Source organism: Malaclemys terrapin, chromosome 8 (assembly GCF_027887155.1).
Source record: "Malaclemys terrapin pileata isolate rMalTer1 chromosome 8, rMalTer1.hap1, whole genome shotgun sequence".
In the NCBI taxonomy this organism is placed as follows: Eukaryota; Metazoa; Chordata; order Testudines; family Emydidae; genus Malaclemys; species Malaclemys terrapin.
In genome coordinates this window covers 49,796,786-49,824,334 of record NC_071512.1, presented here as the reverse complement: position 1 = coordinate 49,824,334, position 27,549 = coordinate 49,796,786, and the positions used below count along the sequence as shown (strand labels likewise).

At 44.2% G+C, this 27,549-nt stretch overlaps 1 protein-coding gene across 1 annotated transcript; it reads right to left on the bottom strand.

Moving 5' to 3' along the window:
* Positions 1 to 11,493: 11,493 nt before the first annotated feature.
* ZBTB37 (zinc finger and BTB domain containing 37) lies at positions 11,494 to 27,491 on the bottom strand. The gene is made up of 4 exons (XM_054037029.1): positions 27,421 to 27,491; positions 17,605 to 18,557; positions 16,266 to 16,365; positions 11,494 to 13,651 (listed from the first exon to the last, which is right to left on the bottom strand). Exons 2-4 carry the CDS (start codon positions 18,525 to 18,527, stop codon positions 13,163 to 13,165), a joined length of 1,512 nt encoding a protein of 503 aa, XP_053893004.1. The 5' UTR covers positions 18,528 to 18,557; positions 27,421 to 27,491; the 3' UTR covers positions 11,494 to 13,162.
* Between the last annotated feature and the right edge of the window lie 58 nt (positions 27,492 to 27,549).

Sequence of the window (27,549 nt, the reverse complement as noted above, 5' to 3'; positions counted from 1 at the left end):
AGTGATTCTCAAACTTTTGTACTGGTGACCCCTCTCACATAGCAAGCCTCTGAGTGTGACCCTCTTTATAAATTAAAAACACTTTTTAATATATTTAACACCATTATAAATGCTGGAGGCAAAGCGGGGTTTGGGGTGGAGGCTGACAGCTTACGACCCCCCAGGTAATAACCTCATGACCCCCTGAGGAGGTCCCTATCCCCAGTTTGAGAACCCCTGATCCAGAGGAAGGGGGTTTGGCTCACTGTGCTCTCAGCTGTGGCCCTATGGCGTGAAGAGAGGGGTGGTCTCTCAGACAGGACTTCACTGTGCCAGCTGCACAATTTAGGCTGGGACAATCGGCCTTAGTGAACGGCTGGCCAGCTGTGCCCTGAGCGTCACCAATGCCAGCAGCTCTGCCTTAATGACTTTTCTGGTGTGGGGGTGGGTGAGTTCAGTATTTATTCCTGCTTCAACTACCTTGAAAGGGGACATACATGAGCTGTGATACGCGGATTGGTTACTGTAGTGGCTGCCATAAGTGCTTGTAGTGCGTTGTCCCCTGAAATGCTATTCTATCATTTCCTACATATCTGATTTGCTGTGAATATCACCACAAATATCCATAGGCATCCGATAGCAAGAGGACCTAGGGAGAAATTATTGTTCGTCTCTCCTTAGTGGCAGAAACATACAAATTGCTGAGCTACAACAGGGCTTTAGCCCTCTCTACAGAGAGACCAATAGGCCCTGCACTGAAAGTGCATACATAGAGCTATATTCACACACACACACACACACACACACACACACACACACCCCTAAAGTTACACCAACAATGTGTGTGGATGTGCAAATAGGTAAAGGCTCAGGCAAACATACAAGGGAACATAAAATGGGTAACTGTGCAGTTACTTGTGTGTGCAAAAGCATATTTTACTGGCATACCATGAGGGCTTTTTAGAAACATTTAGACTTAAAAATTGATTTGGACACTTGAAATGGAAGCCCTGGAACAATGAGACCACCGGGCCCATTAAGGATTTGTAAATGGAACTCTCCAGCCATTTTCTCCTTCACAGATGTCTAAATGGTAGTGGGTAGAGCAGGCCATTTCATTCACCATGTGGAAACTGAACCATTTGACTATATATAATACAGTGACTGGCATTTGGGGCCAATCCTGAATGACTACTGTCTTGCTAAAAGTGGATTTTGGTCATCATTTGCAATGATCACTGTGAAAGACTAATTAAAATGTCTTTTTCTGGGGTTGAGTTCTGTGATGACCCTGCTCTGGTCCCTCTAGTAATTCCATTCTCACATGGTGTCAAGTATCAGAGGGGTAGCCGTGTTAGTCTGAATCTGTAAAAAGCAACAGAGGGTCCTGTGGCACCTTTAAGACTAACAGAAGTATTGGGAGCATAAGCTTTCGTGGGTAAGAACCTCACTTCTTCAGATGCAAGTAATGGAAATCTCCAGGGGCAGGTATAAATCAGTATGGAGATAACGAGGTTAGTTCAATCAGGGAGGGTGAGGTGCTCTGCTAGCAGTTGAGGTGTGATCACCAAGGGAGGAGAAACTGCTTCTGTAGTTGGATAGCCATTCACAGTCTTTGTTTAATCCTGATCTGATGGTGTCAAATTTGTTCACACCTCAACTGCTAGCAGAGCACCTCACCCTTCCTGATTGAACTAACCTCGTTATCTCCATACTGATTGATACCTGCCCCTGGAGATTTCCATTACTTGCATCTGAAGAAGTGAGGTTCTTGCCCACGAAAGCTTATGCTCCCAATACTTCTGTTAGTCTTAAAGGTGCCAAAGGACCCTCTGTTGCTCCATTCTCACAGCATCTCTGGTCAGTTTTTAGGTACCCACCTCCTGATTAAGCTGAACACCTACAATGGCTTTAATTTCAACCACTGCACTGGAGCCATTAACCCTCTTGACCACACTGGAGCAATGGAAACCCTCATGCAAAAAGGGTTTCAAAGAGATTTAATAATTAGAACACAGAGTTTAGTATCTGCCCATGGTGAGAAGTGCTTTTCTACTCTGAAGCTTTCAAATAACTGGGCTGGGTCCAGTTCTCATTGAAAAATAGCAATTTTCTGATCAGTCTGGGACTCTGTGGTAGAGAAACCAACACAGAGGGCTTCACCAAGCTCCATGAAATCCATGCTGGTGGCCAGACAATTCATCCAACAGGCTTGGCTGCAGAACCAACCAACAAGACATGTTCGCTCCTGATGTCCAAGGTAGCAGAATCTGTAGTCAGCCATCTACACTGGAGAGAGACACTAAAGCCAAAGCACTCATGCAAGAAGGTGGCCAGGCACAATGAAAACTTTAGAGGAAAAGCTAATTGCCATATTCAGCAAGCTTCAGTACTTGATGTTCCCACTCTGTCTCTGGTATATGCTGGCTCTCCTCACACACAGCTGCAGTCCCTTAACCTCTCTCCCCACATTTTAACATGCCCCTTACTTGTAACACTGATATCAGCCTGCCCTAGAGACCCACCTAGAGATGGGCACTAAACGATATTAACTATAAACAAAAAGTGCAAAAAAGTCATTGTACTGGAAAAAAGTCTGTAGTTTTTGCAGCCAAATTTCCAGGACAAGCATTAAAGCTGTAAAACAACGTGGCACATTCACACTAAATGATTTTATGCAATCAAGATGGTCACAGCTGATGTGGACGCAGTGCCATAAACATGCATTTACAAACATTAAATAGCCAGACCGCCCACCAAAACCTTTGCCTGCAGTATCTTTACTAAGCCCCTGTGCAATCAGGGTGGGGGTTTATAGCTGATTTAAATTAGTGTAATTTTAAATTTATTCTGCCCGTTTCCAAGAAAAAAAAGGGCTATTTTCTTGTTAATGAAAGTGACATGATTTAAAACTATTTTAGCACAAATACGAATAGAAGTACCATGTACACCTTAAATATTTGTCCATTTGTTCAACGATTCTTTTCTGCCCCACTGGGATATTTATTCTTTGGTGTTTGTCCTCCCAGGATCCTATATTATTTCCCTTTAACTGGTTTATTACAGTGGCTCCTGCTAAAGACAACTGCACTTAGGGGTTCACTAGTGCAGTGGTTCTCAACCTGTGGTCCGTTAACTACGTCCAAGGGCTCTGCAAAAGACTTGGCCTGAAATCTGACTGAACAGAATTCAACATACATTCAGACAATAGATTTCCAAAGGGGTCTGCACCTCCATTTAAAATTTTGTAGGGGGTCTGCAAATGAAAAAAGGTTGAGAACCACTGCACTAGTATGTCCATTATAACCTCAGAAGGGACTCAGGCTGACTGCAAGCTGAGGTTTACTATGGGAAGCCTTGGCCTAGTGGAATTTTTTCCTCACAAAACTGACGTATGACAAAGCTCCTTGGGGCAGGAACTATGTCTTCCTATGTGTTTGTACAGTGTCTAGCACAATGGAACAACCAGTCCTCACAGAATAGTATCCAGCGGTCACAGTCAGAAACTGGTTAACTTAAATATTTTTGTATTTGCCAGATATGAACAGGAGAGCCTTCCCCCACTCTTCACTGTCTATTAGGAGTCTCTGGAATCAGTAAATGCAAACTGGACTGTACCTAGCTGGCCTGAAACACCCCATCTTTCTAACAGGCATTGATTATATTGGGGAATGCACAGTGAGTTCTGCTAACTCACAGAGGTAGGTGGCTCATTACCCCACTGGATACAAGGGAAGAGGGAGTAGCTTTCTAGAAGGAGGCAATCTAGGGTATGGGCTGAGTAATGCAGCAGGAGGAACACTGAACAGCCAAGCCTGGAGAGAAGTTTTGAGCTACATATATTATAGTTAATTTCTGTGGTAATAAAACAGAACCCTGTGAGAGGAGTGAGTTTGGACTCTATACCGTGTGTGGACTGTTTTTGTGAGCAGACTGGGACAGATACCTGCTCACATAGACCAAACACCATTCTGTATTCATTCCCCCTTGCCCTCCACTTCCATTGAAGGGGTACAAGTATAGTGAGATCAGAGGACTCTCTCTCCAGTGAGTGACACAATAACTATCAGTTGGGAGCCTGATTTCCCAGTCCTACCAAGTAAAAACATGTCTAAATTACAGTGATGAATGACCTACTATTGCAAAAAGAGTACACATTTCAGAATATGCTCCATAATTATCTGAATACAACAAAACCTAGCTGGCATGGCTAACAGAAAAGCCTAGTGTCTCAGAGTTTTTCAAAGTGAAAAGCCATGCCAGCACCATGCAGCTTCTTGGATCAACGTATTCTTAACAATTAACCCTCTGATTCACCAACTAGAGACTTAGGGCTTTGTCTACACACTGCCACAATGTGCACTAAGAGGGGTGTGAATTCTAAAGCACACCAAAGGTGTTGTACGCTAAGTGGCCTGCATGGGCCCTGCAGGCATGCACTCAAAGTACCCTAGTCCACCTTAACATAGTACTGCTTGTAATTATAAATAATTATTCCTTTCCATGGTGGTGCACTTTAGAATTCACTCTCCTCTACTGTGCATGGCTGCACCATGTAAACCAGCACTTAGCTTTAGCAGGGAACCGGATACAAATGCTGCAATACTTCTCATAGGACCCATCTGCATTACAGATTAAATAGTCAGGGGAATAATCACATTATAGTGCAGACAATGCTTTACCTCTGTTCCATACCAGGCTAAAGCCCTGACTCAGCTGTACTGGTGGCATAGGTAGTCTCTTAAGGACTGTAACAGGCTAAGAATGCACACCTATGTGACTGCTCAAGGTAGGTTAATAACCACTTCTCTGCAATCTAACAGTCATTTCATTATTGGCCAATCACAGCGGTAGTAACTAATGTTCTACTGTGGCTACAAGAGAGTCAAAATGATTCGACAGACGCAATTTGCTTTGCTAATGTCACTGCTTGTCAGCTCTCCCTTTCCCATCATGCCAAGCAGGGATTTGTCAATAGCCAGTAGACCTAAAGGGTGCTATCAGATGCAAAAGAAAAGCAGCTCATTTCAATGCACAAAAGAACTAGCAAACAGGCGACGCTATAATACCGAGAGCCATCAGCCCCGATGCCATCTCTCTGATCTCATCTTGAGAGCTCTCTGGTCAGCCACCACAATAAGATACGTGCCTCTTCTGAAGTGGCTGTGAAACCCTCTTTAGGGACTGTCAGCTGCCAGGGGTGTGAATTGTAATGGGGTAATCTGTCCCATCTAATTAGATACTAACCGTACAAGCCACACTTAGAAAAACTCTGAGACACTAGGGAAGATACCAGAGAAACCAGTAAGAGATTCAAAAGGAGAAAGCTTGTTTCTCCAAAAATATAAATATTTAACTATTTTGGAAGAGAAAAATACAATTTAGAAATTTATTTATTTAATCCATAATCCATTCTCTTCCCCACCCAGTCTCAAAGGTTTCAAGGTTCAGATTCCTAAGAGATTCACCAACGCTGGGTCTCAAGTCAGAAATATGGATGTAAATAAGACATCTAAGAACTGCTCAGAATCATCCCCTACAAGTGCCCTTCTGCTGCCAAGATGTGTCATCTAGCAAGCTATAGTTAGTGATCAGATTAAAACTAAAGTTCGATTAGACTACTGCAGCCCAACTTAATATTGAAAGGTTTATACATCCCTAATGATAGCTGGAGTAAGAAAAATTCTGCTTTCTTCACCCAAGGCTTCTTTTCTCCCCACCATAACATATTTATCCATTGCAATCATTCCCAGGGCATACAAGATACCAAAGCGCTGGATGGTGACATTGATGATACAGCCGAATCACAGACTGACTGACTTTTATGAACAAGAACAAAATAAATTAAAGGAAACAGTAGTAACTTCTTCACAGTTTGGAGGAGGAGAACACAGCAAGAAACCTGAAATCTTAGAATCCCCAGGAATAGGAAGTAAAATAAAGCAATGAAGATTCTGGCTAGGAATATTTTGAGTTTACATCAGAAGTTAAGACTGAAGATTCACGCCAGAAGCAGAGATCTTACCTGCCATGGAGAAATGGTACAAAGCACATCAGACTCCTTTCTGTCAATGGGCCAAATTCTGGTCCCATCAAAGTCAATGGCAAGATTTCCAGTGACTTCAATGGGACCAGATTCAGCACAATTACACTAAAACAATAGGTCCCAGCCATTCTCACTCAGTAATATCCAGGGATAAGAAGATTCTTGTGAAGCTAATTCAACCCTTGGTATGGAAGACATACATTCCCAGTCAGACTCCCACTCAACCATGCAAATTTCACTGCCTAGTCCTCTAGATCAGAGATTGCCAAACATTTTTGCTGAGTCCCCCTTCGTCGATTCATGTCCCATGCTCATCCCTCCATAACTGTGAGGAGGGAGAGTATCAGGGAAGAGGGGGCTCAGTAGTCACAGGGGAACTGTGGTGGCTTGATCCCATGGGGGGGGCTGGAGGAGGTCCTGCTGGGCGGAGCAGGGTATCATTATTGCCAGGGTGGAGCCTTTTGCTCCCTGCTCGCAGAATCCCTGCCGGCCTCCACAGCAGAGGAGGGTAACTGCTGGCTGCTGCAGTGGAGGAGCGAGATGGGCAGGGAACCTGGTCTTGGCTGCACAGAGCCCCAAATGCTTCCCCTGCGGAACAGACCCCCCCGCCCCACTCTGACCCTGGCCTTTGAGCATGGCCCCATCATGTCCTCGCACCCCCATTAATCTTATGGTGCCCCTCCCTGGGGGACATGCCTCACAGTTTGGGAAACTTTGCTCTAGACCTTCTGTCCTTTTCTAGCTAACATCTGTAATACTTCAAATCCACCTTCCCAAACTCCAGGCTCTGTATCTCCCATTATGCTTGTCAAAAAGCTACATTTTCAAAGACAGCCTTTTTAGTATGCACTTCGTTGCTCATTCATGTGCAACAATGTGCCAAGGTAACTAGAGATGGGAGGACTCTTCTGGCCAAAATCTATCACCCACTTGAAATGGGTTGTCCCATCCCCCCCAGATTTACAACAATTTGAGGTTCCAGTTCCCCTGGCTGTGGCACAACATGAGCGCCGGACTGCTGCCTTTTTAAAACCAACATATTCTATTCCCCAAACAGCCCTAAAAGGCCTGACACGGATTGTGTTCAAACAACAGCCTGTAGTGTTTGCATAGTACTAGCTTCCATTTGGTTACAAATATATATATTTCTTATATAAAAATTTCCCTTGAATGACAATGGCTTAAATAATAAACATTTTTTGCTAGCTCTAGAGTCTTCCCTTGATGATCTTAAAGCGCTTTACAACCATCAATGAGTTATGCCTCACATCATGTATTCCACCCCAATGAGTATCATTATTTCCATTTCAATGAAGGGAAACTCAGGCATAGAGACTTGCCCAACGACACATAGCCCATCAGTAGCAGAGCTGTTCAAAGAGCCCAGATTTTCTGACTTCAGATCCCAAGCATTAGCCACTATAGATCATCCTCTCATGAAAGAGAGAATTAAGGGAAATATTTTTCTCTGACAAACTTGAATTACACAAAACCCCAAACTAAAAGCATAAACAATTTGAGGTTCCACAAAGCAGCATTCCTTTGGCTTCTCCTATTCCCAAAATATTTCCACAAGAGCAAGCAAAGCAGTTAGCAGCCCTGAAAATGGAAATCATCTGCGTGTTCTAATCACACCTCTAAATTAGTCAGGCACCATTGTGTGCAAAACAGCGGATTTTTATAAAGTTTAACTAATAGGTTTTCTGGGTGCTAATTTTTGCTGATAATTAAAATGCATGATTCAAAGTATCCATCTTATGGCCTAATTTGTGCTAAGTAAACTGCATCTTCCAGTTTCATTTGTTCATCAGCTTCTGCAGTGGCACATAAAAGTTAAGGCCCAAATCCTCCAAATGGATCTGTATTGACAAATCCCGATTAAAGTCAAAGGGATTCCACACAAGTGTAAGGGTCTGTTCTCTTAGTTCATTTGCAGGATTGGGGCCACATTTTTAAATGAATTTATTACTGGTGAAAGTTGTGGCACCGACAGCACTGGAAAGTGAGGTCATGTGGGTGTCACAGGATAGATACAGTACAGGCAGTAGGAGAGAGAGCTTTTCACAGTCAATTTGTTTCAACCCTGGTCTGGAAGGACCATATGTGGGGTTACACATATCCTGGCTCTATGCTCATTCAATCCACGGTCTCTCTGCTAAGACTTTCGGAAAGACTGCCAATTAGTTCCAAAAGGAATTTCCTGCACTGAATAACTGTCAGATGGTAACAAAGTTTAGTCACTACCCGTCTTAGTGGGATTTAAACTAGTGATCTAGACGTGAAATTATCCATATTCCATTTCTATTTCATCATCCAGGCCTTTGAAAACTGAATTCTATAGAAGGTGGCTTGAAAAATTTACTGACCTGACTAGCCAGAAGACTAAACATACTGACCAGAGTATGAAAAATGATCAGTGGGTGCCCAACAGGGAACTCCATGGGCAATAACCTGATGAGAAGCCCAGAGACTGATACGAAAGATAAGTAGGAGCTGCCCCCCTAGCTCAACTGCTTGAATTCTTATCAGGTTGCTATCCCTGGATCCTGGTAGAAGGCGCTATCTTTTGTATCAGCCTCTGGCTAGAGATATAAATAAATGTTGTACAGCCATCCACCCTTCTCTAGCAGTCTGTGGGAAAAGAGAAGCAGCTCTCTTTTCCCTTCCTGCAACCCCAGAGCCTCATGGCTACTGGAAGAGTGTGGGGAAGAATTTGCCCTTCCCCAGCCTTCTGGCAAGGAGGACCAAAAGGAGGAGCTTTAGCTTTCCTGAAAAGCAGCAGCACAATACTGACACGATTCTTGTTTTTTCCACAGCTATTCACAGAAAACCCAGTGGCAGCAGCGAAACTGCCCAGAGTGGCATTAATTTCACGCTGCTGCTACTCGGCAAAGCTATGGCCAGCAGTGAAGGGACCAAAGCTTTCTGCAGACTCAGGAAAACGCCTGCATTGGTTCACATTTGGAAGGTTATCTTTGCAACCGTCAAGAACTAGAAACTTATTTTTTTTCCATTACAGAAAAACAATATTCTGCAGAAATTGATGATCCATGTTCCTCTCTTGCCAGGGGCACGTAGGCAAGTGGACTTTTAAGCCCTGGTTCTGAAGCTCTAACACAAATGTTAATTACAGAAGTATTAATATATTGTACGACAGAGCTCTTCTCTATACATCCTCCTTTAAATCATGGTTGAAATCACAGTTTGGCAAAGGTGAAGAGTTGCAGTTACACACTGAAATGCAAAGCCAGGTCCCCAGCCAATCCAGGATATGTCTATACTAGAAAAATATTTCCCTTTTTTTCCCCCCAACATCAGTGGAGCTGCAACAAAGGTATGATTGCCAATGTACAACGGCCTAAAGTTTTTATCACTGTGTCATGAAAAGCTGCTCAAAGCAGCTGCACCCTTGCTGAAAAACGAGTAGTTTTTCTATTGTAGGCAAGACATTTCTATTCTCCCATCTTGGCCTCATTTTCACTAGAAAACTGAACCATTAGTGATGATAATTTCAGAAACAGCCCCTTCTGACCTGGTTCTCAAATTGCTAGCATAGATAGCTTTCAGCATGGTTAGAGAAAGCACTAGAGACACCAGGATCTCCACACACACAAATACACACACATACACATTCAGTAAATGTACAGAAAGAGTATTAATGATCCCCACTCCCATACTTTACACCTACCCGAGCTACAAGCTATAAACTTCACCTCAACGAGGCCTGGGCAAGAATATTGGCTCTTTCACATGCAATCAGAAATGGTTGTTTGTACAACGGCAAGTGCTGCACACATACAAAAAATTCTTTCACAAGCTTTATTATTGTTTATTTTTTAGACTAGCCTAGGCTAATAATAAAAAACAATTTCATGGCTCTTGCCAGGCCAATTAAGAGGAGTGAATCAGCAAGCAAGGAGGTGCTGATATGATCCTAGATTACTGGGATCGCCTCTGTTCACAGTATCAATACAGTAAAAACCTGTTCAAGAAACTCACAGCCATGCCATACGAACAAGGCATTCACTATTTCATTTCAGCCCTTCATCGCTTAATCTCGATGGATTTGTTGCCATCGGCTTCGGAGAAATTTTGCTTGTATAGCAGTTACTGCACCTTCACCCTTCTCTTCACAGCAAGCTCAGCAGGGAAACTTTCCCACTATATATGTATATAAATAATTTTATGTTTTACAGTTGGTAGTATTTTAAAAGTTCTATTTTAAACACTTAAAATTTTGTAGGTAACAAAGTATTTTCTGATGCTCTCTAGTGTGAACAGGATAGTTTGGATTTTTTTTGGTAAGTTCAAAAGCTATGACTAAAGCAGCATATTCTGTGCATCCCATATCCCCTCTTGCATTGATTCTGGAGAAATCCACACTAACAACCACCTCTCTCCTTTCTTCTGTGGCCACTTTCAAACACTCTTAAATTTTCCGGTCCTATTTTGTTTGACCTTCACTAGATTGTTGACTTTTGATGGTCCTGGGGGTGACTGCTTAGAACAGCTTTCACTGTTTTATTCTGCCACTTGACAGGTGGTACGGCATCTATGTCTAGGTTTTAAATACAGTAGAACCTCAGAGTTATGAACACCTCGGGAATGGAGGCTCTTCGTAACTCTGAAATTTTCAGAACTCTGAACAAAAAATTATGGCTGTTCTTTCAAAAGTTTACAACTGAACATTGACTTAATATAGCTTTGAAACTCTACTAGGCAGAAAAAAAATGCTTTCTCTTTATTATTTTAGTAGTTGACATTTACCACAGTAGTGTATTTGCTTTTACTTTTGTCTTTGCTGTTGCTTGATTGTGTACTTCTGGTTCCAAATGAAGTGTGTGGTTGACTGATCAATTCGTAACTCTGGTGTTCATAACTCTGAGGTTCTACTGTAATCAACAGAACTGTACTTTGCAACTATCCTACCTCAGAACATCCCCAAAGCTTCCCTCTGAGAGAGCATCCTCATTGCAGTCTATCATGGCACCACCGGATTCAAACTGCCTATTCCAATTCGCCTCCCCTAAATTACACACACAGAACCACACTACCACAGCCTTCGCTAGCTGTGAAAGAGGTGGAGAAGGCAGCGTGACCCTTATATTACACAGAAGGAGAGTGGATAATAATACTTTTCCCTTCTAGAGATTCTTCCATCCAAGCATACTGTGAGGTAGGGAAGTATTATTATCCCCGTTTTACAGATAGGGAAACTGGCACAGGAAGTTTGGTTTGCCCAAGGTTACAGTGTAAGGTACATCTACACAGTAAAACACAAAATTCGGTGGCAAGAAGTCTCAGAGCCTGGGTCAATTGACTCGGGCTTGTGTTGTGGAGCTAAAAACAGCAGTGTAGATGTTCGGGTTTGGCTGGAGCCTGGGCTCTAAGACTCTCCCTCTCTGCCAGGTTTCAGAGCCCAGGCTCCAGCCTGAGCCCAAATGTCTACCTTGCTATTTTTTAGCTCTGCAGCATGAGCCCTGCTAGCCTGAGTCAACTGACCAGGCTCTGAGACTCACTGCCACAGGTCTTTTTTTGGTATGTAGATGTACCCCAAGTCACTAAGAGGGAAAGGAATAAAACTGAGGTCTCCTGTCCGCCAATTCTGTGCTAATGTTTACACTGTTTTTCAGACGCCTCCTTGCTCCTCCCACCAGCCTAATGTTCATCCTCCCACATCACACACTATGTTCCCTCAGAAGACAGGCTTCCTTCAGACACGCCGCGTCCCCTAATTCCAAGCTCCAAAAGCAGTAGGACCAGTAGTTCATTCCTATTTGCACTTACATAAAACCCAGCACCAAAGCCAACTCTTAAACTATTGCATATTTTTAAAGACTTTTTAAAAGGGCATCAAGACATCTGCTCTTTTGAATTTGCACCTATGTACCTGCACTGCTTTTTTATTTATAAACACATACGCACGTGCAAACATGTCTGAGACATGATGCAGGCATGTCTCTCTGGGTTTGGTACACTTACCCTTAACTTCAGAGCTACTTGGAATATAACATGTGCAAGGGACAGAGTTACGATTACTGTAAGAGCAACAGCTTTGAATTTCCTGAACCGTTATGAGGAGTTAATGTCATTTTTTTTGCATTTGATTTATATAAACTTATCAAACTAATACATGGAGACAGAGTTAAAAACAACAACCCATGATAATTTCACTGGGATTGGACTGTTTCGATATATAGTATTGCTGTTATGTAAGACCAAGTGCAGGGGACGCCAAAGATGACTTAGGTAGCCAGCCTCTCGTTTGTCAATTCATCCAGACAAGAAACCTCTTCCTAACTGTTGGCAACATGTGAAGCACTGCAGTGTGCAGAAACCGGTCAGGAAGTTGGAATGCTCTGTGCTATTAATACTAGCACCAATAAGCGCACCCTGCCCCAAATCCCCTCCCCCAAAAATGTAGACAAGTCTAATGCAAACCTCACAGCTGCTAATTTTACTTTCAGTAGCCTAAGCGCTTCAGATTTTGCTGACCTCTAGAATACTGCTCAAAGGTTGCTGCCTGCTTTTAACCAGCGGGCAGAATGCCATACGCCTGGAAAGGGCAAGCAGAAAGCCCTAAAATAATGGTTTAATTAAAATTTTAAAAGAGACACACCAAAATAAGACAGGATAAATACACTCAGGCAGGGCAAGATCCACCAGGAGAGTGAGATTTCTTTAACATGACAACTACCTGGGAAAAGGGGACGGTAAGTGTTCCTTGCCCCTGCTACCTCATGTGATGGACCAGCAGCTGTTGCGAAGACAGACACCTGTGCACTGCACTCACTGAATTAGGGCCATTACAGCCAACACCACCACAGAGACCGAGGTGCTGAGCCAAAATGCGGTCAAGAAATAAAACGACTGCTTCTCCTGGATCGCTATTGAATATATTAAAAACATTAAAAAATCCCGTCGATCCCTGAATCAGAAGTCGATTGACCCAGTTTTGTTTTTTCCCAAGGAGATGAGGAAAAGGGGGAAAGCTTTTAGCACTTTGTTTTTGTTAATCTTCTGTTTTGGCAACATCCCGTCCGTTGGTGGCATTGCACTGATACCAGTACCAGCCCGCCGTCTCGGTGCTGACTGCTTACAGCCAAACGGGAAGAGGGTCCTCCCCCACAGCCCGTTTCAATCTGGCCCAGTGGTGGACACAGATCCCTGTGCCGTTTCCCCTGCCACAACAGCTTCCTCCTGCGGGGGAGACTCTTCCTCCGCCTGCCCCCTGGAGGTGACGGTGGTCTCGGGGGAAATGCTGTGTGGCCCCTCCAGAGGCACACAGCCAGGGTGGTTTTTGCGAAAGTGTTGGTTGAGGATGGCCTGGAAGGGGAAGCTCTTGCCGCAAACGTGGCAATGAAAGGGCTTGTTGCCTGTGTGCTTGCGGATGTGGTACTCCAGCTGATCCTTGCGGGTGTACTTTTTACCGCACATGCGGCAGACGAAGGGCGTGATGCCCATGTGGAGACGCATGTGCCGGTCTAGACTGCCTTTCTGGTTGAAGGATTTGGCACAGTAGATGCAGGTGAGCCGCGGGTTGTACCGGAACCACCGCTCAGACACTTCCTGTTCACGGAGATACTCAACATAACCGCTCACTCCAATCATGGCAGACTCCTCCACCTGGCCAAACACATTGAAGACAGAAAAAGGAAGACAGTCAGCTAGAAAGAAACAGGATCTTTTTAATCCTCTCCTGAGCACCGATCCAGTCAGACACTTAAGTGAGTGCCAAACCTTGAAGTCAATAGGACTACTCACATGCTCAGCCTTAAGTACACACTTAAGTGCTTAGCTCAATGGGGCTTTCGGTCTGAGGACTAATAGATCACCAGCTAAAAGGCACTGCTATAGGTCCTAACTTGTTCCCTGGGATCTGGGAAGATAAATACGGCTATCATCAGCATGGCACTTAGCTGAATCGAGTTTTGGATCAAATGTAGCAATGCTGTGTTCAGTACCCGAGAACCTGGACCAGTGCCCTTTTATTAAAATATTGGTTCCCTTTTCAATATTACTTGTAAAAAGAAAAGTAAGTGACTGGACAGAGATTTTGTATGATGAAGGCAGAGTAAGTGTATGAAAATTACATCTGAAGAGCTCTAGATACTTCACAGGCAATGAATTATATCTCACGAATGGGACGTGAAGTCATTATTACCCCACTTTACAGATGGGAATCTCAGGCAAAGAGGGTTTAAATGACTCGCTCAAAGTTACAAAGCAGGGAACAGCATGCAGATCTCCTAATTCCCCCATTATCTTATTAAGCTATAAAGAAGGGTAGCCAAGGGTGGCTCTTTAACCACAAGCTTGGAAGCTAGGACAACCATTCACATTGCATAAGTTCAGTATGAGTGTGGTAGCTGGCCAGGAACAGCAAATACATGGTCTCCTGGATACCTGCACTCTTGCCTGCAGGTTGGGAAGATATAGCACTTGCATTTGAAGTGTTACACCAGTTTCATAAAATGCCAAACCCCCAGACAGGTAGCCTATGTAACCCCGAAAGGGCCGTCCCTTCAGCGGGTAAGCATGGAGCATGTGACAGCAGGAGCATTCCAGTGCCAGGTGCCTCGTCATTCAATCATGCTTAGAATAGAAAGCTACTTGGGATGAAATGAAAGGAACAAAACCACAGCACATTACATGAAAGTGCTGCCCACAGGTACTCTATTTATAGGCAAGCTTTATGGCACCTGCCATACCAAGCCTAGTGGAGCAGGGTGATGTGACACTTGAGCATTGGCGTGGCTAGAAGTGCACAATTCCAACCAGTCTTTTCAACTGGAGTTTAAGGTTATTTCTGTATGGAGAAGTAGTAGCCTTTTCATACTTAGGGTAGCAACCACTTTCCATGATAAAGTCCTGTCTGTCCTGCCCTATATGTTTAGCTTGATCTGAACATTTCTGGATTTCTTCCGAAGGCACAGTAGGAGGTTTTTGCAAAGTATGATGAAGACTCAAGGTATTTTTAATCTTATGGCACATTACAAACCTACCAATTTGAATTTTTGACTTTTGTCTAACTTTCCTTGGTCTCCCCTCCAGCTTACAATGGCCTGTTACTAACCTTCAAACTTCCCATAAAGTTAAGTCTCCTTGAAAACTCAGGCACCTGCTCTATGTGAAAAAAACAGTTTGTTATAAAGCTATTAACAATGGACAGTCTGGGGTCCAATCCTACTCCCATTGACAGTTATGGACTCAATCCAGCACCATTAACGTCAAAGGGAATTTTCTATCATTGACCTCAATGGGATCAGGAGCAGTCACTTTGGGCCTGGATTTCAGAGATGTGGAGTGCCCACAGCTGGACTTCAGCTGGAGTCCTGGGTCCTATGCCTGAGAGAGAGAAAGAGAGAAGTGGCGGCCAACTCTATTGGCCAACTACAGCTTAGTAGGAACACAAGAGTCCTTCTACAGATGGTATCTTACAGAGCTCTGCCTTTGGCTCAAGCAGTAGTTGCAAAGTTTTTTAAAGCTGTAGTCCTGGCTCTGTAGCTGTGCATGGTTTAATCTGGAGAGGTGGTAGCCTCCCATTGTTAAGGTTGATTTTAGTTCGCCATTATAACAACAACAAAATCCTCATGCTTTCCAGGTTTATGGACCAGTGACAGGCAAAGTATGTGCTAAACATTTACTACATTGAGTACGTACATTCAGAAAGTAAAAGTCTTTAATACGGCTGATTTTTGACATCTTTGCAAAATGTCTTTTTCCTTGTATTCCTCTATCCCTCAAAGACATGTTTTTAAATGATCATAGGTGCACTTTTACCACCCCATCAAGGGCATCAGTGAAGACAGAACCCAGAACAATCAGCACAAGCTCCTAACACCTGAACTATTCAAGTTAGCTGGAAGCCAACAGACAGCTTTTATCTTCTATGACTCTAGCTATCTGAGGGCATTTTTAGGGGGAAAAAATCACTCCAGAACTACTATCAACACAGCTGCAACCATGTCAGCATCAGCAGGAGTTTGTGTAAACATGGTTTGGCGGTCTTATTGTTCTTTTAACCAAAGGGTGAGTTGCCTCTTACGTCATTTATAAAACCCAAGCACTTAAAAAGCAAGGGAATAAATAGCAAAGGTCATCCTAAGTCTTACTTTGCCACAGACACATACAGCATTTCTATCAAGTATAACATGCATATGCAGTCACAATACAGTAACTGTAACTATCCAACACCATCATTCACTGGTTATCCAAACCCCTGAGCTAGGTTGTGTACCTGGGAATTGGGCTGCTTAGGCTCATCCATCCGCCCGGGAGACTCACTTTTCGATCTGTACCGCTCAGTTACAGTAACCATGCTGCCCGAAGGGCTAAATCTGTGGGGGGAAGAGTGTAAATAGAATTTTTAATGGCTATTGGTGCAGTATGGTCAGTACATGTACTGGGGGGCAAGGGGAGCACCTGCAGAGAATCTCTCCTTCCCCATCAGGAGACAGAATGTGGAGCAGTGCAAATATAAAAACACCAGGACAGACTGGTCTGTGCTTTCAGTGTTAATATCTGAAATATGAAACTGGGACAATCAACTTGATTCAGGAATAGGCAGATTTTTGGTTGCTACTAAAATAAAAAGGGAAATGAGATAGCCCACTGACTCAGGCAGCACTGCAAAAGAAGAAACCTCTGTTCAAAAGGCACCTCCAGTCTTCCAACTCCCTGGGAAAGTATAGCTGAGGGATGTTTCACGGATGATGCAGATGGCTCCAGGGAAGGAGTGGTGGAAGTTGTGTGTGGTGAAAAATGATGGATACCCAAGTGTCTAAGGCCAGCTGATCTAAGGAGAGGAATGAACAGAATCACAGAAATTAAAAATGAGACCTGTCTAGAGCTAGTTTGTTCCCCTGAAGACCAGCCCAGGATCGTTACCTCCAGTATAGTTTACAGAGCTTGTATAGTTTTAAATGATGGGGTATCCACCATTTCAAGGAAGCTGTTCTCCCAGAGGACTGGAGGGTTTGGGATGGGAGAGAAGAGAAGGAATGGTGAGGAAAAGCACCACAAATACAGCTGTAACCTTTTGCTTTAATCAGAACAAATGAGGTAGAGGGATAGGAAGTCGACAACACAAATATAATCACCTTTTATAAATTAAGGCCTTCTGCTCTTACCAGAGAAACTGTCACATCAGGAAAGAACAGTGGTTCATCCAATCCCGTGTTCTCTTTCTCAAAGTGGCCAAATGATGGCTGCTTCAGAGGAAGATTTAACACCCCCCACAACACACTAAATTCTGCAATCCTGTACCATGGGGAGGCAGATTTCCTCCTTACAGCTGGTGACCAGCTTGTTTCTGAAGGAGAATGGTTGATTCCCTTATGATTTTACCCTATCTAGCCTGTAACTGGAGACACTGTTCTTATTCACCACACAGCAAATACTTGAAGACTAGTAACAGATATACTTTTAAAGAAAATCTTTCAGCACATATGCCTAAGAATAGTGTGTGAAATAAACAGTGATAGATGATCAGGGAAGACACATGGTCAAGCCAGATACAAATATTGTGGAGTCTGCTCTTCCAACCACACTCAGTAAATGGGTTAAAGGAACCTCACCTGTCAATCTCACTGCTGGTTGGCCTAACCACTTTGGCTCCTGATGACCCTAATGTGTAAGTCTCCTGGCCCATCGATCCGTGGCCTGTTGTGTCAATTACCATGGTCGTGACCTCCTCAGCGCTGCTCCCATCTTCTCCCGATGGCTGATTCTCCGTTCCCAGCCACTCCTCCAGGTTCTCTGTTTTAATGCGCACTCCTCCAAGAACCCTAACATCATCGTCATTCCGTCCCCCACGGTCTGCCACTCCTGTCTCAACGTACCACTGTCCTGCTCTGTTAATCCGCAGTATGGGCTCCCTGCTCTCTACATCTGAACTCTGCTCAATTATCTGAGGGCTGGTGGACTCCTCAGGCGGGCTCAGCTCCCGAATGTCCAGCACAGTGCTGACTTGGCCTAGACGACTCCCTTTTGGAGTGTTGTGGCGTGGGCTCAGAGAGCGGTTTAGATTTGGGGTAACCCGGTGAGACTCTGGGGGTCTCTCCTGATGCTTTGTTCTAGTCTGGCTCGGTTCAGCTTCAACCTCTGCCACATTAATTTTGAAGTGAATTCCCTCGAGGATCTGCGTACATTTGTCTATAATGTGCTGCATCTGCAGGAAGCTGGCTGCCGTTAGGTAACTGATGATGTCAGCCAACTGCAGGCATATCCGCCCGGTATAACAAAAGGAAAGGAGCTGCTCAAAAACAGTGGGGTTCTTAATGACTGAAATGGAGACCGTGCTCATCTCGTTCAATGACATATGGTCACGGAAGTAGGGCGAGCTAGCAGCCAGCACCACTTTGTGAGCACGGAAAGCTTGTCCTTGAACGTTGACCACTATGTCACACAGGCGGCCCTGCATGCGCAGCTGGTTGAGGTGGCTCAGGACAGAGTTGCTGAAGTCAGGGATCTCCAGCTGAATGTTTCCACTTTTCTCCATGGCTGCCCCAGTTGTAGAAGTACAACCCAGCTGGAAAGAAAAACAGGATTAATTGGACTAGTGATAATTTGCACTTGGAGAGCCTTTCACCCATGGATCTTGGGGGTGACTTGATTACAATGTATAAATACCTACATGGGGAACAAATATTTAATAATGGGCTTTTCAACCTACCAGAGAAACGTATGACATGATCCAACGGCTGAAAGTTAAAGACAGACAAATTCAGATTGAAAATAAGGTGTACATTTTTAACAGTGAGGGTAATTGACCATTTACCCAGGGTCATGGTGGATTCTCTATCACTGCCAATTTTAAATCAAGATTGGATGCTTTTGTAAAAGCTCTGCTCTGGGAATTATGTTGGGTAAATTCTCTGGCTGGGGTTATGCAGGAGGTCAGACTAGATAATCAGCGGTTCTGAAACTGTGGGTTGGGACCCCAAAGTGGGTCGGGATCCCTTTTTAATGGGGTCACCAGGGCTGGCATTAGACTTGCTGGGACCTGGGGCCGAAGCCTGAGCCCTGCCACCCAGGGCCAGAGCTGAAGCCTGAGAGCAGGGATGGCCAAACTGTGGCTCCAGAGCCACATGCGGCTCCTCAGAAGTTAATATGAGGCTCCTTGTATAGGCGCCGACTCTGGGACTGGAGCTACAGGTGCCAACTTTTCAATGTGCTGGGGGGTGCTCACTGCTCAACCCCTGGCTCTGCCACAGGCCCTGCCCCCACTCCACCCCTTCCCGTCCCCTCCGCTGAGCCTGCCATGCCCTTGCTCCTTCCCCTCCCCCCCAGAGCCTCCTGCACGCCACGAAACAGCTGATCGGGAGGTGTGGGGAGGAAGAGAGGGAGAAGCGCTGATCAGCGGAGCTGCCCATGGGCAGGAGGTGCTGGGAGCCGAGGGTGGGGGAGCTGATGCGGGGCTGCTGATGTATTACTGTGGCTCTTTGGCAATGTACGTTGGTAAATTCTGGCTCCTTCTCAGGCTCAGGTTGGCCACCCCTGCCTGAGAGCTTCAGCTGGGTGACGGGGCTCACATTACTGGCTCCCTGCCTGGGCTGAAGCCCTTGGGCTTTGGCCCCCCCTCCAGAGCGGCAGGGCTAGGGCGGGCTTAGGCTTCGGTCCCCCCTCCTGGGGTCATGTAGTAATTTTTGTTGTCAGAAGGGGGTCGTGGTGCAATGAAGTTTGAAAACCCCTGGACTAGATGATCACAATGGTCCCTTCTGGCCTTGTAATCTATGAATCTTGAAGCGCTTTGATTTTCCCAGAAGCTTGATTTACTAATGCTTGCACTGGGTCTCAGCTTTTGCATTCTGTGGATCACTTTATAAGAGAATTAATCCTCTTATAGACCCACCTCCACAACTCCCACTGCTTAGCTCTCAAAAGTTCACTCTGTGGGCCTCCAAACTGAGCTCAGTAGAAGTGATTTTTCCTGGCTTGGAAAACATTACAAATGATGGAGACACTAATATATGTAATTGATTGCCTAATGGATGATGATAATACTTAGCACTTATACATTATTTTAATCTATAGATATCAAAGGACTTTACAAAGAAGAGCAAGTATCGTTATATCCATGTTTTATAGAAGGGGAAACAAAGGTGGAAAGTTGAGGCCTAAATTTCCATATGTCCACTAACTTTGGTTGCCCAGCTTCCAAGAACTTTTCAGAGGGGCTCAACCCATGTAACTTCATTTCAACTAAATGAAAACATGGTCCTAGGTGTCTCCGGCACTCAAAATGGAGGCTCTCAGTATTAGTAGACACTTCTGAAATTTGCCAAAAAAATCACACAGTAAGTCAGTGACAGAGGCTAGAAGAGAATCCAGTTCTCAACTGCAAGTCCTGTGCTCTATAAACTGGCCACGCTGCCGCTATGAAAATGAAAAATACAGTAGCTAACATTTTTGTTTCTTTGGGCAAAGAGATGAATACACCAAAATATTAATTGTGGATCATGATGTTTAATGACAAGAAGTTAATTAGTTTTCCTTCCTTCATTTTTCTATGATCCTCGTGTATCTTGTTGGCAAAGTTTGAAAATGAGCCTTGGCCATATATGGTAAAAATTTCAAATGTGCCAAATGTAGATGTAATTACAAATAAGAATGATTAAAAACCTGAGACTATAGATGCAGACCAAGTAAATAGCACTCAATAAAAACCACTTGTGACATAAACAGGCTCCAACTTGGAAGGCACTTGAAATGCTGATTAGACAGACTGCAGCAGGCATCAAAACAATTTTGAGGAATCCAGGAATATCCGCCTTAGATTGTATCTACTCTGAGAAATCACAAAGTCAATGGGACTAGTCATATGCATAAAGTTAAGCATGTGTGTCTTTCCAGGATTGGGGACTAAGGCTTAAATGGCACTCTGCAGGGGGTTTGTCCATGCACAGCAAAATACGATACCAAGCTTGAAGCTACATAACTGTCTGTCATACCACAAAGCTGTGCAAAACATTGCAAAACTGTACAATGCAGCAGGTAGAAATTTTGTGTAGCTACAGGGTGGTTAAGATTAAAACCCATAAGTTGCGCAAAGCAATTGTGCAACTTCACAGTGCCATATCTAAAGGTTCTTCCTTTTTTTCCTGTCTTTTAAAAAACAAACAAGAAAATGGAGTGCAAAGGTCTAAGTTAATGCAATGCTAAGGTTAGAATTTTAAACATGAGGAAATATAAAACCCAGGGTCTTGATTGTACTGTTAACAGTGATGTACAAAGGAAAGGAAACTGGATGGATATCCTTTTGTTTTGGAAAGCCAAAAGGTGGGTTGGTTTGTTTTATTTTTTTTAAAGAAGTAAATTATTCTGGGTTTTTTTTTTGACATTTCCTCTGGAATGTCAAGTCTTGTCTTCCTTGGTTTCTTGGAGATGTCAGATGTGCATTATGAGCTCTCACTCCTTAACTGAAGGGACAACAATGCTAAATCTTTAACAAACAGATCCAACTGTTTGTAGGGTGTTTGAGTAAATTGGTGGTAACAAAACAAAGTTTCACTTCCCCTCTTAATTAATCTGGTGTCACTTGTCTGATATCTATAGCCCTAATCCCACAAACATTTAAACACATGCATAACTTCACTCATGTGAGTGGTCCCGTTGACATCAAGTTATGCACATACTTAAATGTTTTCAGGATCAGAGGCCTAAGATCACATAATCCTACTAAGTTCCCCACTTGCACATTTCTAATGTAAAAATAAATGGTATTTTTTCTCTTGTTAAATCATTCAGGTCTTCTTTCTGATCATAAACACAGAAAGGCATTGCATAAGGGTATATTACACATAGGGTTCCAGGCAGGACTATGATGGGAGGCAAGGGTTAATGGATAAGGTTCAGAAGCAGCTGGAGCCTATTAGCCTCCCAGGAAACCAGCATGAGATATACAAGAGAAGGAAGGCTCAATTAGGTGTTGGCTACTGGGAGTCCTATTCTACAGGCATGGTAAGGGAAGTCAGCTGTTTTTGGTAGAGCCTCTTAAAAACAATCGGTGAGTTTGTTTGCCTTAACCCTGAAGGTAGAGGAAAATCAGAACATGTATTTGTTTCCCCTCAGCAGGGTGGATTTGATTTAATTTAAATCACTAGTCAGGAAGACTTGATTTAATCATGGATTTCTACACACAAGTGCATTCTTGTTGGTTGTTATAACCTTAATACAGATTCTTCACAACTCAGAGATAGATGCAGGTTTAATTTTTAGAAGGTACATGCTATAAATTTTTAAAGTGATTTATTTTGAAAACTTTTCAGATTAGTTTTACAGCTATATCAGAAAATGATTGATTGTTTGGTTATTTCATTTACCAAAAGTAACTGAAGCAGATATTTATGAAGTCATTGGGAGGTGAACTATCTCCAATTCAACAGGTTAATCATTAATATTTGGAGGATTTTTTTGCCATGCTGTATTAGGAGGAGAATATCACCAGACATTTAAATTGTTTTCTTTAACTATTTCTCACCTCTATATAATTTATTTAAAAGCATTTTTGCTGTTAATAAGCATACCTCACCTCTGGTGAGACAAATCCACAGTTTGAGAACTGCAAAACTAAGCATCTCTGATGGTATCTTCTAGACTGAGCACTGAGTCCCATTGGGTAGATAGAAAGATTAACCTAAATAATCTATACAGAAGCCCCTGGAACCCCATAAAATTGGGTCCCTAATCCATGGACTATTGGAACTCATTTACAAAACTTTTCTTACACATTACATGAATATATTGTCTCATACTATAGAATTATAATCCCTATTCCATAATGAGATATCTTTGAGCTATAATTTATCTTAATTAAAACTATCTTTAGATAGCTTTTTTCCTCAAAAAGCATTTTATCAAAAAAATGATTTTTTTAATTAAAAAAATAATTGACTTTTATCCACCCTGCCCCAAAGGCAAGGGGATTTGAAGACCTTTGTTTACATTTCATCTGAAGAGATGATACTTTAGGACTTTTGGTTGTAGCTTGTCCACAGACAAGTTCCCTACTCTCCCTTTGAAAAATCACCTTTAACTTGCCCTCACTGTTAAGAAGGTAAATTCCAAACAATAAAACATAAACATATACTGTATGAGTTAAGGCTGCTGTTAGACCTTGATTTTTGCATTTTCCGGTATATTAGTTCCTAACCTTAGTGTTGCAAAAAACCTGTGTAATGCAATTTAGAATCACAGAATTGTAGGACCTCGAAAGGTCTTCTAGACCAGTCCCCTGTACTCAAGGCAGGACTAAGTTCTAGACCATCCTTGACAGGTGTTTGTCTAACTGGCTCTTAAAAATCTCCAGTGATGGAGATTCCACAACCTCCTTAGGCAATTTATTCCAGTGCTTAACCACCCTGACAGTTGGGAAGTTTTTCCTAATGTCCAATCTAAACTGTCCTTGGTACAATTGTAGGCCTGGGCTACACTAGCGGGGAGGTTCAAACTAAGATACGCAACTTCAGCTATGCTATTTGCGTAGCTGAAGTCGAAGTATCTTAGTTCGACTTACCTGGCCGTCCTCACGGCGGTGAGTTGACCGCCGCGGCTCCCCCGTCAACTTCGCTTACTCCTCCTGCCGAGGTGAAGTACAGGCATCAATTCGGTGATCAATTTATCACGTCTCATCTAGACGCGATAAATCGATCCCCAATACATCAAACACTACCTGCCAATCCGCCGGGTAGTATAGACGTAGCCTAAGCCCATTGCTTCTTGTCCTATCTTCAGAGGTTAAGGAGAACAATTTTTCTCCCTCCTTCTTGTAACAACCTTTTATGTAATGGAAAACTTCTGTCCTCCCCCCCCCCATTCTTCTCTTTACCAGACTAAACAAACCCAATTTTGTCAATCTTCCCTCATAGGTCATGTTTTCTAGACCTTTAAACATTTATGTTGCTCTTCTCTGGACCTTTTCCCAATTTGTCCACATCTTTCCTGAAATGTGGTAACCAGAACTGGACACAATACTCAAGTTGAAGCCTAATCAGCACAGAGTAGAGCGGAAGAATTACTTCTCGTGTCTTGCTTACAACACTCCTGCTAATACGTCCCAGAATGATGTTTGCTTTTTTGCAACAGTGTTACACTGTTAACTCACATTTAGGTTGTGGTCCACTATGACCCACAGATCCCTTTCCACAGTACTCCTTCCTCCGCAGTCATTTCCCATTTTGTATATGTGGCAGGTGATTGTTCCTTCCTAAGTGGAGTACTTTGCATTTGTCCTTATTGAATTTAATTGTATTTACTTCACACCATTTCTCCAGTTTGTCCTTTATTTTGAATTTTAATCCTATCCTCCAAAGCAATTGTAACCCCTCCCAGCTTGGTATCGTCCACAAACTTTATAAGTGTACTTCTCTGTGCCATTATCTAAATCACTGAGAATATTGAACAGACCCAGACCTGATCCTTGTGGGACCCCACTCGTTATGCCCTTCCAGCTTGACTGCGAAACACATGTGCACTCCCTCCAGGTCTTCACCTGAAGAGCCTTTGGAAGCATCAGTTGGGCAGTACTACTTGCAGGTGCATATTACACTTGTGCCCCAGATGCTGCAAAGGCTTATGATGTATTTTTAAATACAATTTAGGGTATTGGCCTCATAACACTTGTTTTTTGCTTCTATTAGAAAATGCCTCACTCTGAAGTGCCATAGGAGTTGAGGCCACCAATCTTTGCCTAAAGTTTGGGGGATTGGTTTTCAGTGACGGCCCCTCAACTTCTCCCCTGTAGCACAGATACACTCTTAGTCATAAAGAGCAGGTTGATGACTTGCAGGGAAAGCTGGAAACCCTGTGTTGGAGGTGCTGAGTTGAACAGGAGAGGCTGACAGTATTCACTATTGGCACTGGCCAACTTGAATAGCTGTTGAACTGTAAAATGTAATTTGGACCAAGAACTCGTCAATTTTGAACTAAAATGAGGGATCTTGTCACTCCAAATCACCAACTTTTCCTATCAACTGACCAGGCTTGCCAGCTCTTGGTTTTTTTTAGCATGAGTTTTTATATTTGGTTCTGAAAGCCTCAGCTCCTTGAGTTGGGTGATTATTGCAGTTTGGTGTATGTTTTTTTTTTAAAGCAGCTTCTAGCTCATGGTTGCAAAGAAGTTTGAAATCATGAACTTTAAAGGCTCAAACAAGGCAAATAAAAATCCCAAGTTTATTCAGTTAAAATCTCACTGGGAGGGGTAGCCTAACCATGACTTCTGAATGCTCGGAGTTAGCAATAGTAGGACTCTTGTCTTAGAAGGTTTTATCAATACATCATGCAGAGTCTGACATTATCTGGAGACTAAAGAACACTTCACTCCTGATTCTTTTCAGAAACTCCTGCACAGGAGTAGGTGACAAAGTAAGTCCCTGGTAGCGAATGCTGCTAGGCTAGCACCTGTGTAGAATGTGTTGGGGCAGTGGGGTGTCTCCAAACCACTGCTGTCAATAGCCAGAGCACACAAACCCAACATAATAGCAGGAGTCACCTGAAACAGCACGAAACAGCATTTCATACCCTATACAGCTCCAGAACTACTGTTTGAGCCAAACTTCTGGAAACAGCCTCTTAAAGGTTTCAGCTCTGCTGGATTCACACTGATGCCAGCAGCCTGAGAATACTTCAAGTCACTGTTCTCTGCTTTCTTGATGCTACTTTCCCCTCCCCCCCCCAACTTCGGTCCCAGGCAAGCCACACACTTCTGCTCTAGGACCAGCCCTCTAAGGGAGATTTGCACAAGAGATACTTCTCATAACTGGGCTACAAAAGCTGCTCCTCTACTGTAGCATCACTCTGCTTCTGCCAGCTCTTCCAAAACTGGAGCCCCAAAGAACCACTTTCAGGGCCTTTCACTACAAACTAATTTCATCACTTTTTCCACCACTTTATCTCTGGAAGCCTGAATTCAGTCACCAACTAGTTAACTTTGGTGTCACAACTTGCTTGTTCTCATGTGTACTACCTGCATCTATCTCTTTGACCCCTGCCACTCTTTATCCTTCCCTAGTGCACATCTTTCCCCACAACCACTTTCCTACCCTGTATCTTCCTTACAACCTGTGGTGCTTGCACACTATCCAGCCTCCTTTATTCCAATCACTCCAGTTCCATCAGAATAAAACAACCCAAAGTAAAAACTTTCACTCTTTAAGAAAAGTTAAAATGCAGAACCATCATGGCCTGCGTCTATAACAAACGGAAGCAACCACATGATCTTATCACTGTAATCTTTTTCTTGGCTTCTACCTCCCAATAAATATTGTTGCCCTTCCACTTTAATAGCAAGTTCCTCCAGGAAGGGACTGCATCTTATGTTTTCAAGGCAACTGCACCCTTGTTGTGCTGTGTAAATAACATATGGGGTGTGTGTGTCCCCAAGGAGAAGTAGGAAGATCCTGCCCTTCATATGGAAGGGGAGTAGGGTAGTGGGCGAGAGGATGTATGGGCCAGGGTAGGAATGAGAGGGTCTGCCCCTCACAGCTTGCATTGACACTGCAGCGCCACCCATGCAGGCAATTGTAGTGGGGGGGTTTAGTCAGGGCATGCCATCTAATCCTACTCGGAGCAGGTCTAGAGGACACAGTGACTAAAAACATGAGTGGCAGCCCATGCCTTGTATACACAAGTCACACGATCACTAGCCCTGCCTGGTGGCTGTTCACTTAAGGGAGAATTCCCCCAAAAGTCTAGTGTACACAAGACCACAGTGTGGAGGTTATTGCTAAGGAGGATTTCAAGGCTGGTGGGTAACTAATGAGTTTGCTGGATAGGGATGTCCTGCCTTTTGCTACGAAAAAAGCAAATGTGCTACTCCTGGCGGGATAGAGGGACAGCACATCATTGGGATGTGCTTCTGGGACTGCTCTGGGATGGGGTGTGGGAAGGAGGTACGATGGGTAGGACAGTGCGGGGAGGGGGGAACGAGGGGAGCTTGCTCTTGGTGGGCTGGAGCAGCCACTCACAGAGGGGTTGAGGAGTAGTTGTCCTTGGTGGGAGGGTGCTGGGGTGGAGCGGCCCTAGGGACGGGGGGAGCTGACCCTCATGGGACGGGGCTGTGGGCGGTGGAGCAGCCTTGGGAGGGAGATGTGGCAGGGAGCTGCCCCCGGTGGGACGGGGCTAGGGGTGCTGGGTCAGCTCTGAGGCGGTATTGGGATGAGGGGGAGGCAGCCCCCGGGGGGGTGCTGCCCCGCCGATGGGCGCTGCCCCGCGCGGGGAGGGTGTCCCTGGGAGCGCTGCGCTTCCCCTGGCAGGGGTCTCTGGGCCCGGGAGGGGCCCCCTGCGCCAGCCCCGCGGGGGTGAGAGTGACAACGCCGCGGGACCTGGGCCGTTCCAGGGCCTCGCCTCGCCCCACCCCGGGGGGCTGCCGGACCCCGAATACAGCAGGTACCTACCTCCCGGGGGTGGGAACGGGCCGGAACACCGTCCCGGAAGCGAAACCCCCCGAGCGGGCCGCACCCCGGAAGAAAATTCCTCCCCCCTCTCCCAGTTCGTATCCCCCCGCCCCCCGGTGCCCCGGTAAG

Excerpts from the sequence above, each read along its gene's own strand:
- ZBTB37 (XM_054037029.1), bottom strand. The coding sequence starts at position 18,527 with ATGGAGAAAAGTGGAAACATTCAGCTGGAGATCCCTGACTTCAGCAAC. Across the intron at positions 16,366-17,604 it reads ACCAGCAGTGAGATTGACAG|ATTTAGCCCTTCGGGCAGCA; the intron begins GTGAGGTTCCTT and ends TTCCCCCCACAG. Across the intron at positions 13,652-16,265 it reads CTAAGCAGCCCAATTCCCAG|GTGGAGGAGTCTGCCATGAT; the intron begins GTACACAACCTA and ends GTGTTTGGCCAG.